This window comes from Eurosta solidaginis, chromosome 4 (genome assembly GCF_040869045.1).
Source record: "Eurosta solidaginis isolate ZX-2024a chromosome 4, ASM4086904v1, whole genome shotgun sequence".
NCBI classification, from domain to species: domain Eukaryota; kingdom Metazoa; phylum Arthropoda; class Insecta; order Diptera; family Tephritidae; genus Eurosta; species Eurosta solidaginis.
The window spans coordinates 243,050,631-243,067,760 of NC_090322.1; the positions used below are offsets into that span (position 1 = coordinate 243,050,631).

At 40.2% G+C, this 17,130-nt stretch overlaps 1 protein-coding gene across 10 annotated transcripts; it reads left to right on the forward strand.

Annotated features, from left to right (window-relative positions):
- Positions 1 to 2,690: 2,690 nt before the first annotated feature.
- On the forward strand, positions 2,691 to 16,362 carry LOC137251173 (serine protease persephone-like). 10 transcript variants are annotated; one of them, XM_067785323.1, is made up of 8 exons: positions 2,691 to 3,141; positions 3,654 to 3,693; positions 9,818 to 9,956; positions 11,996 to 12,149; positions 12,204 to 12,268; positions 14,775 to 15,055; positions 15,679 to 15,862; positions 15,934 to 16,362. In XM_067785323.1, the coding sequence occupies exons 3-8, from the start codon at positions 9,887 to 9,889 to the stop codon at positions 16,269 to 16,271; spliced, it is 1,092 nt and encodes a 363-aa protein (XP_067641424.1). In that variant the 5' UTR covers positions 2,691 to 3,141; positions 3,654 to 3,693; positions 9,818 to 9,886; the 3' UTR covers positions 16,272 to 16,362. The 10 variants fall into 10 exon arrangements, with proteins under 10 accessions (XP_067641424.1, XP_067641427.1, XP_067641426.1 ...); XM_067785326.1 differs by having other exon boundaries at positions 2,691 to 3,044; XM_067785325.1 differs by lacking the exon at positions 3,654 to 3,693 and having other exon boundaries at positions 9,760 to 9,956.
- Positions 16,363 to 17,130: the final 768 nt, after the last annotated feature.

A 17,130-nucleotide genomic window follows, 5' to 3' on the forward strand; every position in this document is an offset into this window, starting at 1 on the left:
CCTTAGTTCTATATGTGGACGTATTTTCGAGATATCGCCATAAAGGTGGACCAGGGGTGACTCTAGAATTTGTTTGTACGATATGGGTATCAAATGAAAGGTGTTAATGAGTATTTTAAAAGGGAGTGGGCCTTAGTTCTATAGGTGGACGCCTTTTTGGAATATCGTTATAAAAGTGGACCAGGGTTGACTCTAGAATGCGTTTGTACAATATGGGTATCAAACGAAAGGTGTTAATAAGTGTTTTAAAAGGGAGTGGGCCTTAGTTCTATGGGTGGACGCCTTTTCGGAATATCGTTATAAAAGTGGACCAGGGTTGACTCTAGAATGCGTTTGTACAATATGGGTATCAAACGAAAGGTGTTAATAAGTGTTTTAAAAGGGAGTGGGCCTTAGTTCTATGGGTGGACGCCTTTTCGGGATATCGCCATAAACGTAGACCAGGGGTGACTCTAGAATGCGTTTGTACAATATGGGTATCAAATGAAAGGTGTTAATGAGTATTTTAAAAGGGCGTGGGCCTTAGTTCTATAAGTGGACGCCTTTTCGAGATATCGCCATAAAGGTGGACCAGGGGTGACTCTAGAATTTGTTTGTATGATATGGATATCAAATGAAAGGTGTTAATGAGTATTTTAAAAGGGCTTGGGCCTTAGTTCTATAGGTGGACGCCTTTTCAAGATATCGCCATAAAGGTGGACCAGGGGTGACTCTAGAATTTGTTTGTACGATATGGGTATCAAATGAAAGGTGTTAATGAGTATTTTAAAAGGGAATGGGCCTTAGTTCTATAGTTGGATGCCTTTTCGAGATACCGCCATAAAGGTGGGCCAGGGGTGACTCTAGAATTTTTTTGTACGATATGGGTATCAAATGAAAGGTGTTAATGAGTATTTTAAAAAGGAGTGGGCCTTAGTTCTATATGTGAACGCCTTTTCGAGATATCGCCATAAACGTGGACCAGGGGTGACTCTAGAATGTGTTTGTACGATATGGGTATCAAATTGAAGGTATTAATGAGGGTTTTAAAAGGGAGTGGCCCTTAGTTGTATATGTGAAGGCGTTTTCGAGATATCGACCAAAATATGGACCAGGGTGATCCAGAACATCATCTGTCGGGTACCGCTAATTTATTTATATATGTAATACCAGGAACAGTATTCCTTCCAAGATTCCAAGGGCTTTTGATTTCGCCCTGCAAAACTTTTTCATTTTCTTCTACTTAATATGGTAGGTGTCACACCCATTTTATCAAGTTTTTTTCTAAAGTTATATTTTGCGTCAATAGACCAATACAATTACCATGTTTCATCCCTTTTTTCGTATGTGGTATATAATTATGGCATTTTTTTTTCATTTTTCGTATTTTTCTATATCGAAAAAGTGGGCGTGGTCATAGTCGGATTTCGGCCATTTTTTATACCAATACAAAGTGAGTTCAGATAAGTACGTGAACTGAGTTTAGTAAAGATATATCGATTTTTGCTCAAGTTATCATGTTAACGGCCGAGCGGAAGGACAGACGGTCGACTGTGTATAAAAACTGGGCGTGGCTTCAACCGATTTCGCCCTTTTTCACAGAAAACAGTTATCGTCCTAGAATCTAAGCCTCTACCAAATTTCACAAGGATTGGTAAATTTTTGTTCGACTTATGGCATTAAAAGTATCCTAGACAAATTAAATGAAAGGGGGCGGAGCCACGCCCATTTTGAAATTTTCTTTTATTTTTGTATTTTGTTGCAACATATCATTACTCGAGTTGAATGTTGACATAATTTACTTATATACTGTAAAGATATTAACTTTTCTTTTAAAATTTGAATTAAAAAAATTTTTTTTTAAAAAGTGGGCGTGGTTGTTCTCCGATTTTGCTAATTTTTATTAAGCAGAGTAACGTTCCTGCCAAATTTCATCATGATATCTTCTACGACTGCCAAATTACAGCTTGCAAAACTTCTAAATTACCTTCTTTTAAAAGTGGGCGGTGCCACGCCCATTGTCCAAAATTTTATAGTTTTCTATTCTGCGTTATAAGTTCAACTCACCTACCAAGTTTCATCGCTTAATCCGTATTTGGTAATGAATTATCGCACTTTTTCGATTTTTCGAAATTTTCGATATCGAAAAAGTGGGCGTGGTTATTGTCCGATATCGTTCATTTTAAATAGCGATCTGAGATGAGTGCCCAGGAACCTACATGCCAAATTTCATCATGATACCTCAAAATTCACTCCAGTTATCGTGTTAACGGACAGACGGACGGACGGACGGACGGACATGGCTCAATCGAATTTTTTTTCGATACTGATGATTTTGATATATGGAAGCCTATATCTATCTCGATTCCTTTATGCCTGTACAACCAACCGTTATCCAATCAAAGTTAATATACTCTGTGAACTCTGCTCAACTGAGTATAATGACAACGCTATGACGGAAACTCTTATTTTTATTTATTTCTTTGAAATCCCATGCCTAAACAACGGCCGTTCCTTTACCAAAATCCAATATTCAACGGTACTCGTAAATATTGTTGCCCAGTTGGTGCATCGAAACCAAAGTCGAACGTTCGATAACGATCTAAGGGCTTAATACCAAGCGCCAGTAGTCATATTTGCAAAACAATAATGTAAAGTTGTATACTAAACAACAACAACAAGTTTCAAGCTAGTCTCTTCAGTTGTTTTAAGCTGGCATGATATAAGCGGAGAACAATTTTTTTTTTCAGAAAGCGCTGTAACGCGTTGTTGTGCGCAACAAATCGGAAGCGGATGAAGATCGTGATGAAATTATTTTTCCCATAATACATAGTATAAATATTTAATTAAAAAAAATCATATTAATTCACGTTTAATGAGATGCTGATACATTAATATATGAAATTCGAAAAAATATGAATTAAAAATAGTATGTGCTTTAAAAGAAGAATAGCGCAAACCGGATGAACGTCAATCGAGTTCACGTTAAATCAATCAGAAGAAGCACAAAATTTGAATTAAATCAATCACAACATCACAAATTTTCATACATAGTGTAAATATGAGTGCGTTGAATAAATAAAAAAAAAAAAAAAAAAAAAAATAATAAAAAAAGTGTAGTGTGTTAAACACACAGAAAGAAGATAAGACCAAAATTATAGTGTAATACGGCTTTTATTACTGATAATTGTATTTATAATATTCTTTACGTATGCAATTTCATAACGTAACCTTGTGATAGAAATACAACATTTGTTGGCAAATTCTTTGTTTATTTAAATATGTATTATAAACTAAATTTACATAGCTACACACGTAGTGTCTTATCACAATGGTTCAACTATATGGTTGGCTCATCTCTACAGAAACAACATACATTTGCTCAGATTGTCAAAATCTGCGTGTTGGTGTTAGGCGAATGGAATGGAATGAAAATGTAAAACCTTGCAATTCTTGTGTGTTGTAAGAAAACATTGTCAATGTGTTGGTTGCATTTTGCGTTTGCCATCTCCTTTTGACAATCCCAACTCCAGTGAAATAAAAAAAAAATAAAATAGCTGATGAGATGAGCCTCAAACATATAGTTGAGTCATGGTTATCACAAAAAAAAAAAAAAATATTAAGAAAAACTAAAAAGAGAAACTGAGTAAGCTTTAACTCTCTCTTTCATACAGTTACTGAACCAAAGCTTATGAATTGATAAGAAAATACAAGGTGATATATAATGCGCTAAGCGTATAGTTTTGAAGAACAACGCGATCTGTGACAATGACGCAGCGGCTTATAGCCGAGGGTGTTACTGAAACGTGATATAAGACTAATATAAATTACTGGAGTTTACCTTGATGGTACTTCTACGTATTTGCAGAGTTATTTATATCAAATTTTGCTCCGGGCGAGTGCAATCAATCGTTTAATTTTTCAATCAGTCGAGACTTTGCTCTTAATTTCCGGGCCCTGTTTCTATCATCTGAAGCTATAAATAAATAAATGTAAGGCGCGATAACCTCCGAAGAGATCTAAGGCCGAGCTTCTCTTCCAATTTGCGTCGTGCTCCTCTTGATTTTTCCCTACAAATTGGCCGGACGGGACCTACATGTTTTATGCCGACTCCGAACGGCATCTGCAAGGCAGATGAGTTTTCACTGAGAGCTTTTCATGGCAGAAATACAATCGGAGCGCTTGCCAGACACTGCCGAGGGGCGACCCCGCTTAGAAAAATTTTCTTCTAATTGAAAAATCTTATTTCTAAAATTTTGATGTTGCTTTGCCCGGGAGTTGAACCCAGGACATACGGTGTGATAGGCGGAGCTATGCCGCAGCATAAATGCTCATCTCAAACGTATATTGATGGGTTTTCACCTGTCCTGTTAAAAAATGTTCCGGCTTCAATTTATCCATTTTGATTAGTATTCAACAAGTTCCTATCTTCTGTTAGTTTCATTGCTTTTAGGAAGCTAACTTTCATTTCACCAGTTTTAAAAAGAGGCGTACCACAATTTATTATCATTTGCAAGGCGGTGCCTTTTTCTTGAATGCGGGCTGGCAACAGCACAAAAAATGCTGCTGCTACCCATAGCAACGGGTGGTTGTATGCGTATCGGGTGATTGTCGCTTGCCCGGCCACAAGGCGAATTCAGCACCAGGTGTTGTTATCCCAACAGCTGATTGCTTCTTCTTGATTATTTTCCATATAGCGCCTTGTACTTTAATATGTCAGTTAATCGAAATCAATTAAAAATTTCTTTTGACTTGACATTCTTCTGCACGGCGAATTGGTTGAATTCGCTTTGCCACCACCTGGTATGGATTCGCCTTGATTATTTTCCATACAACGCTTTGTACCACAATATGTCAGTTAATTGGAATCAATGAAAATTTTCTTTTGGCTTGACATTCTTCTGCACGGCGAATTGGTTGAATTCGCTTTGACATCACCTGGTATGGATTCGCCTTGCCCGGCCACCACACAAGCAGAAAGCATCAAGCGCCAGTTGTATTGAAAATTCGTAGCGTGCGGACGTAAATATGTTATCGGATGACGATTTTTTATTGCTTATAACTGCAGTTGTTTTGGCGGAAAAAAGAAAAAAGAAAGAAAATTAAAACAAAAAAATTGTGGATGAAAACTTTTTCGTCGGAGACAGCTCCGCTTCTAGCGGATTCAGCCAGTCTTTGCTTTTCGCGGCGAAAATTAGTGCGTAAAACGTTGATTTTTTACGTCTTCCTTTGTTGCATTGGGGTATCTTTGTTTATACAATTCGAGCAGAATATCATATTGTTTATTTTTTTCATCACGGTTGGAATATGCTTCACACTTTACATTCCACAATGCTGGTAAGCATTCGTAGGTTTCAATAAATCGCAACGTAAAATCGTTTTCTTCCGCGAACTTGCTCATTTCACGTTCTTACAAAACTAACACACTAATGCTTGTCAATCACGTTGGCCACGACCAAATAGACCAGCTGTCAAGCGAAAAATTCAAAAAATTTTGATTTTCATCAACGCGAAGCCGACAACAAGTACGTGTGAGCGCCACTACCGCCGCTCGCGGCGATTGCTATGGTAACCACCCGTTGCTATGGTTACCAGAAGCCTTTTTTGTGCTGTTGCCAGCCAGCATAAGGCCGCGGCCCAATGAAATTTTTCATGTAGATGCGTTTAACACAAGCTTATGCATTCCAATAACATCGCCACAATCAACCAAGATTTTGCGTTTGTAAATTTGATGGAACTTCAGACTTGGCATTTAAAGTTTATTTCGTCTTGCCCATTCACATACAAAATTTCCCGAAGCACTGTTTTAAAAATTCTCCCCATACACAAAAATACTTGCTAACATATTTTGTGCCGTATTCGATTGTTATATTGCAGCTTTTAATTGCGAAAAATATTAGAAAATTTATCAACCAGTGGGAAAAACAATTTCATTTGCAAAATGTGCCAACACCCTTAGCCAAAGCAAATGTCAAATTCTTCTTCTTATGATTTGCTTGCAACAAAATTTGGGAGTTGGCTACTTTTCCATATAAGATGGCGCCAGTGTTGCTCAATTTACCGTTCTCCATAAAAATACGTGCAATCTACTCATAATGCATAAACTTGTGTTAAACTCATCTATATGAAAAACTGCTTATGTGACGAAGCTATTATTTCCATTCAACGCCTTGTACAACAATATGTCAGTCAAGGCGAATTCATTACAGGTCGTGTTATCCCATCAGCTGATTGCTTCTTCTTGATAATTTTCCATACAAAGCCTTGTACAACAAAATGTCCGGCCACAAGGCGAATTCAGCACCAGGTGTTGTTATCCCAACAGCTGATTGCTTCTTCTTGATTATTTTCCATATAGCGCCTTGTACTTTAATATGTCAGTTAATCGAAATCAATTAAAAATTTCTTTTGACTTGACATTCTTCTGCACGGCGAATTGGTTGAATTCGCTTTGCCACCACCTGGTATGGATTCGCCTTGATTATTTTCCATACAACGCCTTGTACCACAATATGTCAGTTAATTGGAATCAATGAACATTTTCTTTTGACTTGACATTCTTCTGCACGGCGAATTGGTTGAATTCGCTTTGCCACCACCTGTATGGATTCGCCTTGATGTCAGTTAATCGAAGTCAATGAATATTTTCTTTTGGCTTGACATTCTTCTGCACGGCGAATTGGTTGAATTCGCTTTTCCATCACCTTGTATGATCATTTGCAAGGATAATCCATACCAGGTGGTGGCAAAACGAATTAAACCAATTCGCCGTGCAGAAAAATGTCAAGTCAAAAGTAAATGTTCATTGATTCCGATTAACTGACATGTTGTAGTACAAGGCGTTGTATGGAAAATAATCAAGAAGAAGCAATCAGCTGTTGCGATAACAACACCTGGTACTGAATTCGCCTTGGATCATTTGTATACATATGCACGTTCCTGGACTGTCTGCGTGGCTTGGGCCCAGCACTTTCAGTTAATTGATGTCTACGTCAAAGCAAAGGCCGACATCACCCCCATACAAGAAGTGTGATGGAGGGGACAAGGCAGCAGGATGATAGGGTCTTGTAACGTCCACTTCAGTGGTTCTTGTTGTTGTAGCAATAAGGACCCAAAGGCCTTGGGGAGTGTTGTCGATGTCGATGGCCCTTTCCCGGATGCAGATCCGATACGTTCCAGTACCAAGCCCGACCATCTCGGGAACGATTTGTTATGACCACATGCAACCTTGTAGGTGATCCCGCGCTCCCATCCCCTAGATCCATGAGGACAGTATTTGCCACGGATAGGTGAGGTTGACAATTGGGTTTGGAGAAGCTATATATTGCGCTGGCAACCCCTTGAAAGGGTTGCGCTACACAACCCCTTAAATCTATTTGGTATTTTAGTTGCCTCCTACGACAGGTAATATGATCAAACGCGAAATTCGGAGCCAAGTTGTTGGTGAGGGGAAAGAAACTCTGCCGTCATATACTGCCTTCACGGCTTCGTTCACAGCCGACATTCAAATAAAAACGAAATTTTCCAATATATCGTTTATATGCGTTTATGCACCAATAAACGATGAGCACGAAAGGATAACGCCTCCTTCTATGAAAAACTAGAAAAGACATACGAAAACAAGCTGGTCAACTTAAGCGCCCGAGTGGGTAAGGAAGAAGTTGTAGGTCAAAAAAAAAATACTTAAGGCGGGTTTTCTCGAGAAGATTTGGGACAGCTCCTCTTCCAATTTACGTCGTGCTCCTTTTAAATTAATCCTACAAAGTGACGGAACGGGACTACATGTTTTATGCCGACTCCAAACGGCAGCTGTCAGGTATATGAATTTTTACTGTGAAACTTTTCATGACAGTAATACATTCGGAGTTTCTGTCAAACCACTGTTGAGGGGCGACCACGCCCAGAAAAACTTTTTCTGAATTTTTGCGTTGCTTTACCCGGAACTTGAACTCAGGACCTTCGATGTGGTGATGTCGTAGCTGAAGCACGCTGGCACCTAACCATGACGGCCACCGTCTTTTGACCTGCAGTAGGAAAATTTTGCCTCCAAGATGTAACATCTCCCAATAGGTTCAGGCTGATTGACTTCGCCTCGGCTCGAAATATGGTCAGCTGCAGTATCAGGTTCCGAATTCCGAAACCACATCTATCTCTGCTAAAATAACAAAAACAGCCATAGATCCAAATCAGGCGTAGTTTTAGTATCATGGATTAGTGCACTCTACAAAGAAGAAAGTGAGCGCAGTAACACAAGAATAGTTTGCTGTCGACAAGCTTCTCACAAAGCAGGCCGCTCATAATTACTCCACTCAGCTCACACACATGTTCACAGAGAGCAATCTTCGACCTGACGATGTAGCCGCTGCTGACATAATAGGTTTCTAGCGAACCCGGAAAAACAAATGGTACTGTTTGGAATATCGCGCTGCCTCGGAAAAGAAGACAACTGCCTATAGGATCAAGCTGTGTATGGGCGTGGCAACGCGCGGTATATTCCAGCGTTATCTGGACTCGAAGAGGAAAGCGGGCCGTTTGTTTAGAAGGAAAACGTGAGGCAGAATGGCGTGAGGCAGAATGGCGTGAGTGTGAGTGTGAGGAGATTCAAATACTGGCTGATAGAAATAATGCTCGAAAATTCTATCAAAAAATTCGGTGGATGACGGAAAATTCCAAGACCTGGGCAGGTTCTTGCAGGAATTATAATTAATAACTGCGACCTAGTAACTGACGTGTAGAGAGTGCTTCATTTGTGGAGGAAGCACTTCACCCCCTAGATAACGAGGGGGAAGATAAGTCCGATAACCTAACCGTCGATGACGAAGAACACGTTCCGGCACTCGACTATGACGAAGTGAATGGTAATATACCCGGCGAGCAGCAGCAAAGAGTTGGTAAAGGCATGCACCAACTCCTATGCAAAATATGGTCGGATCAGTGCCTGCATTCAGAAGTTAAGTGCTCTGCCCAATCCACAAGAAAATCATTTCCGCAAACCGCACCAATCACCGCGGCATCATCATCCTTAATATCGCATATAAGATTCTATCTAGCGTACTGTGCGAAAGACTGAAGCCCAATGTCAACGAACTGACTGGATAGTCTCAGTGTAGCTTCAGACCTTGTAAATCTTCTTTCGACCAGGTATTCAAGATGCGCGTCCCTAGAGGAGACTCAATATAAGGGAATCGATACTCATCATCTTTTCGTCTATTTCACAGCAGCCTTTGAAAGTGCATAATGAAGTTGGGTGTATGTTGCTATGTCAGAATTAAAGCTTGCTGCAAAATTAGTAAGGCTTTGGCAAATGACGAAGTACTTGCTGTAGTCCATGAAAAAATCGGCGCATTTGGACCTTAGATCCACCGTAGTGTTGTTGGATATAAATCCAAGACTGTGAAGAACTTCATCTGTCTAGGAACTAGCACTAACCGTGAAAATAATATCAGTTTAGAAATCAAGTGAAGAACAACTCTTGCCAGCAAGTGTTACATGGACAGGACAAATAAAGTTGTCAATCGGCTAACAGAAACTGTACAAGTCGGTCATCATATCTGCCCTGATGTATGGCTCGGAATCATGGACTATGGCGAAGGAAAAGTACTCTCGAAGAATTGTGGTCCTGCCTCAATATCCGTCTCTCCCCCTGCCATCCTATCCTTTTTCTTCACACCATTTTTTGTTGCAATTCCCGAACCTGAAGTTGGATCACCGCCCTCTTTTTACGTCGCCCGTGGTTGTTTGCATGCGTAAAACATATAAATAGTTGTGTAAAAATAATAGTTTCATGTTCTTATAAATAACAATCAATAACTGGTTTACAATTAACTTGGTTGTTTAGACTTATCAAGATCATACATGCATATGTAAAATTATCTGTGCGTAACCGAACCAAAGTAAATAATACAAAATGTGTACGATGATACTCTTGCTCGTGTTGGCTGTGATTGGAATGATTAAAGCTCAAATGAATATGGAGGGTAAGTAAGACGTACCTGCTGCAAATTAACTTTCGATAAATTCTTTCCTAACTTTAAGATTTTGTGGTTACTATGTAATGTAAGGAAGTCTTTAAAACTTTGGACCACTCTGGGTAGTTGATAAACAACAAGCACTTCGAGATCAATTCAATGTCGAGGCGTTGAATTGGTGAATGGCGGAACCAAACAGGTGACAGCCGGAATCAGCTGATTTGTACATTTTTAATATTGACACTTCAACTTCTGATGCAGTACGATTTTGACATTAGTCCATCGAATTACAAAAACAAAGTACACAATTTATATTTATATTTTATATGTATATGCCCCCGCCGCCACCTTATAGGGTAGAACCCAAATTTGGAGAGAGTTTCGGTATCATATAAGTATTAGGTTGTGACCATGCGTTTTACGCTGGATACCCAAGCCACTGCTTCACATACCACAATTGGTCTGAATATCCATTTCAGTATGTTTGGGCTGCCTCCCGAATATCTGACAGCGATTTGTCTTCAAACCTTTGTTGCTGGAGTGGCTCTAGATGTGGTGTTGTCAACGTCCTTCATCTTTCTTGATGGCATTTAACTTTGGTTGCAGATTTTATTAGTACTGCATCCAGGGTTGTAGTATCCTACCCGTTTGGGATATTCTCGTTGTGAAGGCAGTGAATGGTTATCTTGTGCGAGTTTATACTGCAAAAATATTAGACACTTCTACTACAGCCGTGCCAACTGCGTGAATGTTCTAAGCCTCTTAACCCGCTGATGTCGCAATATTCATTCATTTAATTTAGTGTTATTTGAACAATTTCCAAAAAGTGCTTTCGAACTTCCCTTTTTCGACTTTTATTTTATAACATAAGTTCTGGAGCCTGCTTGGAGTTCTTCGTTTGGGGTCGTCAAAAGAATTCTGTTAACACTATGGACACATTCAGTCTATGTGAGACTTCGGTCAGTTCAAGCTAAACTTACTGCCCTCTTCCAAAAAAATAAGGATTCCGCTGTTTGTGTAAGAGTTCGTCCATCACTAAGATCAACAGGAGCGGCGATTATATTCCTCTTTGTTGACATTTTCTTGAAGTACTTAGTATTACTTTGTCTTATTTGATGGGTTGCTGAGATTTTATTCTCTAGAGAGCTCGACTTACATCGCTGTTTGCTGTGTTGTCGGTGGGCTGTCTTCCAGAATCTCAGTCAGAGTTGGGATAAGTTTCTCTAATTGCAAGATACTACAGCGATTTTTTAGCTTAAGCATGAGGCTTGTATTATATCTTAACAGATAACTCCGACACCACCCTTATGATCCAACTTCAACTGATCCGCAATGGAATGGGAGTTCAAAACCGCACATGGTGTATCCTTCGGTACATAATCTGTCTGTTCTGGCGGAGATACGGTCGAAGTAAGTGAAAATGTTGGAGTTTCCAGGGCAGAGCGCTCATATTCCACCACACGAAGCCGCATGATTGCACGATGCCGAGCCGTAAAGACTCATTGTAGAAGTCATTTCATTCTTATATATCCCAAATAAAAGTTTATAGAGGCCCCAGTCCTGTTTCTGGTTCGGTTTAACAGCCGTCCACAGAAAGCTTACGTTGCCCAAATGGCAGGACTGTTTAACGGCGCTTTCGCAGGCAGAGCAGAAGTTTTCCGCTACAGCCATCCTTTCTAAAACTTCCTAGAATACAGGTTCCACCTACTATTTCTAGGGTTTCTAAAGTATGTCCAGCTAGAACGCCTTTCACTGGCAGAGAATTGAACATACCAGTGATAAGAGATAGGGCACCTCCATTTTTTAATGTCCTGCAAACCAAGATGAGCTCCAAAACCTCTCCTTTTACCGACGTAAATAACAGAAGTCAGGTTCTATGCCTCACCGACAACAAAAATTAATAGTGTCTGAGCTACTTCAGATGTTATGGTGTGGGTTCGCAACCCCAAACCTCTTAATTGCCAGGGAACTTAGAATCATTTAAACTCTGCTATGTTAGGATCAAAAACTTGCTTTTTAATATGTTTCCTACGCAACTTTATTTCTAGTAGGCGAGCCATGTGAAGTCCGTGGTCATAAAGGCATCTGTACTGAAGGTAGTAGATGTGTGGATTTACCTAACAAAATGAGCCACTTGGGCTTAAGACCAAGTGATGTGGAACGTTGCGGCTTCACGGCATACGAGGAGATAATTTGTTGTCCGTAAGTTCAGTTAAGTAGAAATCTTAACCAAATTTCTATGCCCAAATTTTGCAGATCTTCACCAACAATAATTGCTTCAACAACACGAACACGTTCCGACGACCGTCCAGCTGTGAGAGGTAAGTTTTTATGTATCATAAATATTAAGGCGCATTGTACAGGATTCGTATTGTTTTAGACACGCGTATTAGAAGCTACATACGAAATCTGTAAGCATTGATGTCCTTACTCAGCTACCTCGTAAGAAATCAACGAAGCATTAGATGTAATCACAGAGTTTCGTAAGACTTCATTTATCACTACTTGTCCTGTTGCTTGGCCAAGGAAAAGCCAAAACCATCATGGCGAAACTTCGGGATTTACTCGGTCCGGAGAAAGAGCAGAAGGCTTTTTGACCAAGCTAAGCTGACCAGATCTGGGAAAGCTTACAAAGATATCAAAAAACTCTTTAAGCTGGCAGTCAAGTAGGCTAAAAGGGGCTAATGGAAGAACTTGTGTGACTTTTACGAAGAAATATAGGAGGCAAACCGGCTAAGCTAAGTTCATTCAACAAAACAACTGCATGAAGCTACATAAAGATGCACTATGGCGGAAGGACGTCACCTAGCGGCGAATATTGCAAGTTTTTATGAACATGCACTTTCTGGGCTGTAGTAAAGAACAACATACAGCTGATACTCCTCGGTCGCTTCAAGCAACGCCTCACAAGGTTGAATGGGGCATCAAATCCTTCGACGCCTGCAAATCTGTGGGCGCGATAAAAACATTCTCGCAGAACTACTAGTAGCAAGAGGAATAGTATGCGTCACGCTCTCGGAAATTAGTACAGCCCGTCGAAGGCACTGCCTCACTCTAAATAGATAAACCGAGGCGTAGATAGTCTTCGTACCCAAAGGGAGACGGTCAAACAACTTCTTACTGATCGAGGGGTTGCGTAGCTTCAAATCTTTTCCAACCCAATTGTCAACCTCGCCTAAATGTGGCGAATTTGTTTATTAATCAGGGGAGGCTTTGACGATCCCAAGTTGCTCACGGAAATAGAAATTTGTATGACCAAGAAAGTTCAACGTGGTTATATGAAATTGTTTCCACTATGGTTCGCACTAGGACCTTATTGCTATCATTTTAAGGAACGCACTGGATCATTGCCCCAAAGGGCCATCAACATCGATAAAACACACCAACGTCTTCCGGGAGTCTCCTTACCGCTAAGGGAAGAATCAGAAGATTGCAGACCTATCCCTAAGTGGTTATGGGGCTAAGAATATTCTCGTGGAAGGCATGCGTGTTGTAAGGGTCGACCGAAATTCACAGACCCAAAGGTTCGAGTAGCTAAACAAAACAAATGCAAACTATAATGGAGTCCTTACTACATATGGAAGTAAGTGCGGCCTCATTGTTAAATTTGTGGAGTAGTTTCTAATAATAAAAAACACCCTCGGAGTAGGTTTATTATCAACTCTACTGTGAAACCTAACGCTCAAAACTTCACTATTGAAGCTAAAAGGGACTTGTTGCGAAGTTTTATTTAAGAATTTCACGTCCGTTGTTTCCTGCGACAGTTCAGCAATGATAAAGATATTCTGAGCAAGAAAACTTTATCAAAGTTGACAAAAGTTTACAGAGAGTCGCTAAAAGAGCTGGCCTCTAAGTGCATCACAGTGGTGATGTGGGTCACAAGTTGCAGCGACGTACCTGGGAAGCACAGTTCCCAGTTGAAATAGCGATAAAGGGTACGAAACAGATCGAGCTAATTTCATTGTTGTAGCACTTATCCAAAAAGTACGATCATTCACAAATTTGCATCAGCTTCCTTTGATGGGAGGTCGAGGAAACTTGCAGTTTCAACGTGGTTGGTCCAACGAAACATAGGTGCGTTGTTGTTGTTGTTGTAGCGATAAGGACACCCGTCGAAGGCCTTGGGGAGTGTTATGGATGTTGATGGTCCTTTGCCGGATGCAGATCCGGTACGTGCCGGTAACAAGCACCATTGTCAACCTCACCCGACCATCTCGGGAACGATTTGGTATGACCACGTGAAACCTTCAAGGTCATCCCGCCCTCCCACTCCTTAGATCCATAAGGAACTTGGGGTCGCCAGAGCCTCGGCTGTTAAAAAAACAGTATTCGCCACGGCTAGGTGAGGTTGAAAATTGGGTTGCAGAAGCTATATATTACGCTGGCAACCCCTTGAAAGGGTTACGCTACCCAACCCCTAGAATGAATTTTGTATTTCAGTCGCCTCTTACGACAAGCATACCTGCCATGGGTATATTCTAAGCCCCTAACCCGCTGGGGAAGTTGTGAGAGGCGTAACTCCCTTTAGTTTATTACATCGCTCCTCTCCTTGCCTGGTGCAAACACTGGTTCATGTCTGTACTCACCGAGAAAGCCAATGGCGGAAGTTGTCGCGACCAAGTTGGCCTAGTATAAATGGGAACCTAGGTTTCTTAATAATTTCAATTGTGTCTACTTTGGCACATTGATTTGAATATAACGGTACGATGTCTAATAGACTATACGGCGAACTCGCTGTAATTCCGTACTTTGTCTATGACGCTACGGTTCATGTAAAGTGGGCCTTATGTTTTAATTTTCGATTTGTTCTTTATTTTTAATTTTTAGCCTGTGCCGAAATCGACGCTAATCTACAACCATTGTTAACACCGCACATTCTTGGCGGTACACCTGTAGAACTTGGTGAATATCCGTATATGGTAGCTATTGGATTAGACAATGCTGGTACGATAGAATATAATTGTGGTGGAACATTAATTGCAAAAAGTTTCGTTTTAACTGCTGCGCATTGCCTGACGACACGACAGCGACCGGTTATGGTGCGTATGGGTGTAGTAAATTTCACTGACACTGAACAAATGAAGAACGCCGTTGAAATTGGTGTTAAGGTAGGTAAGGAACGGTGAGAGGTAATCTATTTACATATTGCAAAGAATTTCAGAATTCTCAATGATTTCCTTTTATCTGCTATCGGTTCGATCATTGAACTGTCTAATAAATATTCAAATATCTTGCATAACAAAATGCTCTTTATTCACTTCAAAAATGCAAGTAGAACTTCACAATTCTAATAATTCGCCTACTTCATTCACAACAGCTTAAATCAACCTAATTGGCCATCGCTTGGACGCTTTTATACCACTCAATTGCTTCGTTATTATTTCTCTCAGGGGACAGAATTTTCGCGAACAGCCTTCCCGAATAGTGACTTATTTACTTCTCTTTCCTCTACGTCTCATATTCGCTGTGGCTATTTACATGTGCGTGTGTGAATGTTCTCATCTTTAGTTGGTTGCGCTTGTTGATGTTGGCATTAAGTATAAGCAGTGTGGATGTTTGTGTTGGTGTTGTTATTTCGTGCGCTAACATTGTTTTTGTCGCACAGCATTTACTAACTAATGGCATAGGGATGTGCCGAACTAGCTAGAATTTTGCCATAAATAAATGCATTTAAATGTAATTCCTTAATCTTTCTATTATTTCCACTCTTAGTCTCACTCTCTTCTTTCAGAGAACTCATCTGCATCCAGACTATACGAGCGCCAGTGTCTACAATGATATTGCCGTAGTGGAACTGCAATCGGATGTTGAATACTCGGCCAATGTATATCCAACTTGTTTATATACCGAACCTGAAAATCCATCTAAAAGCTCGGAGCTTTACGTTTCTGGTTGGGGCGTAATCGATACGCGCAGTAAGGCTTAATTAAATAGAGTGGTGTGTAAAGTTAAATTTACTAATTTTCCTGCTCTTTTTCTTTTCTAGCTCGTGACAAATCAAATGTTCTACTGAAGGCACGCCAGGAAATCGTGGATAATTCTAGGTGTAACGAAAGTTATGCGGAAAATGGTTTTTCTCGTAGAAATCGTATCGGCATTATAAGTACGCAATTATGTGCTCATGATCCTACTCTGACGCGCGATGCATGTCAAGGCGATTCTGGTGGTCCCTTGATTGTGGTAGTCGATGAAGCTTTGAGTAAGTTTCGCATTGTTGCTGTGATCTCAGTTGGCTTCAGTTGCGGCACCTCAACTCCAGGCATTTATACACGAGTCTCTTCGTTTTTGGATTTTATCGAAAGTGTGGTTTGGCCGAACCTATGATTATTTTTGGAATACTAGTTACTTAACCCTTATTGCCATTCTGCAATAATAAAGAACTAAATTTTAAATTAGATTTTAAACTCAAACTCGACATAGTTGTATTCCTAGATAGAATTGGACATCTAGTTGACAATCGCAAAAGTTAAAACTAATACCATAGCCATCCAGAAGCACAACTTATCGCTCCTAGTCGGAGCATAGGGCGGAGACGAACGGTCTCCAGCGACTTCTATCAGTCGCTAAACGTCTTATTTCATTCCAGGGGGCGGTGGAAGAGCTCTCATTGAGAATCGTACGCATCCAAGTTTGTCGAGGGCGCCCCCTGCGCCGGCTTCCTTGTGGGTTCCATTGGAAGGCCATTTTGGTAACGTTGTCATCTTCTCTGCGGAGAGTGTGACCGATCCAACCCCACTTACGTTTTTTAATTTCAGTGTAGATTGGGATGTTGTTCGTGAGTGACAGTAGATCGGCGTTGCTTATTGTTCTTGGCCAGAAGATACGGCAAACTATTCTCAGACACTTGTTTATAAACGTTTGCAGTCGTCGGTTAATGCGGTCAGAGACAAGCCACTCGACATAATGCTATTTAATTTATTTAAAATGCAAGTTCTATAATTTTTGGAATAATTATCTAGAGGGGTATTATGGTCTTTCGGTACTATAGAATAGCGGTATTATAGTGTTTTCGAAATTATTTCAGAAAGTTTCGAAAAGCCATTGCAAGTTTGTATATTTTTATTCAATTCAAATTTTGATTCATTTGACACTGAAGTACCACATTTTATGGAAAAATTACCTTCAACGATGGTATGAAATTTTCTAAATTATTTGAGAAAGTTTTCGATATGGGATTGCATGC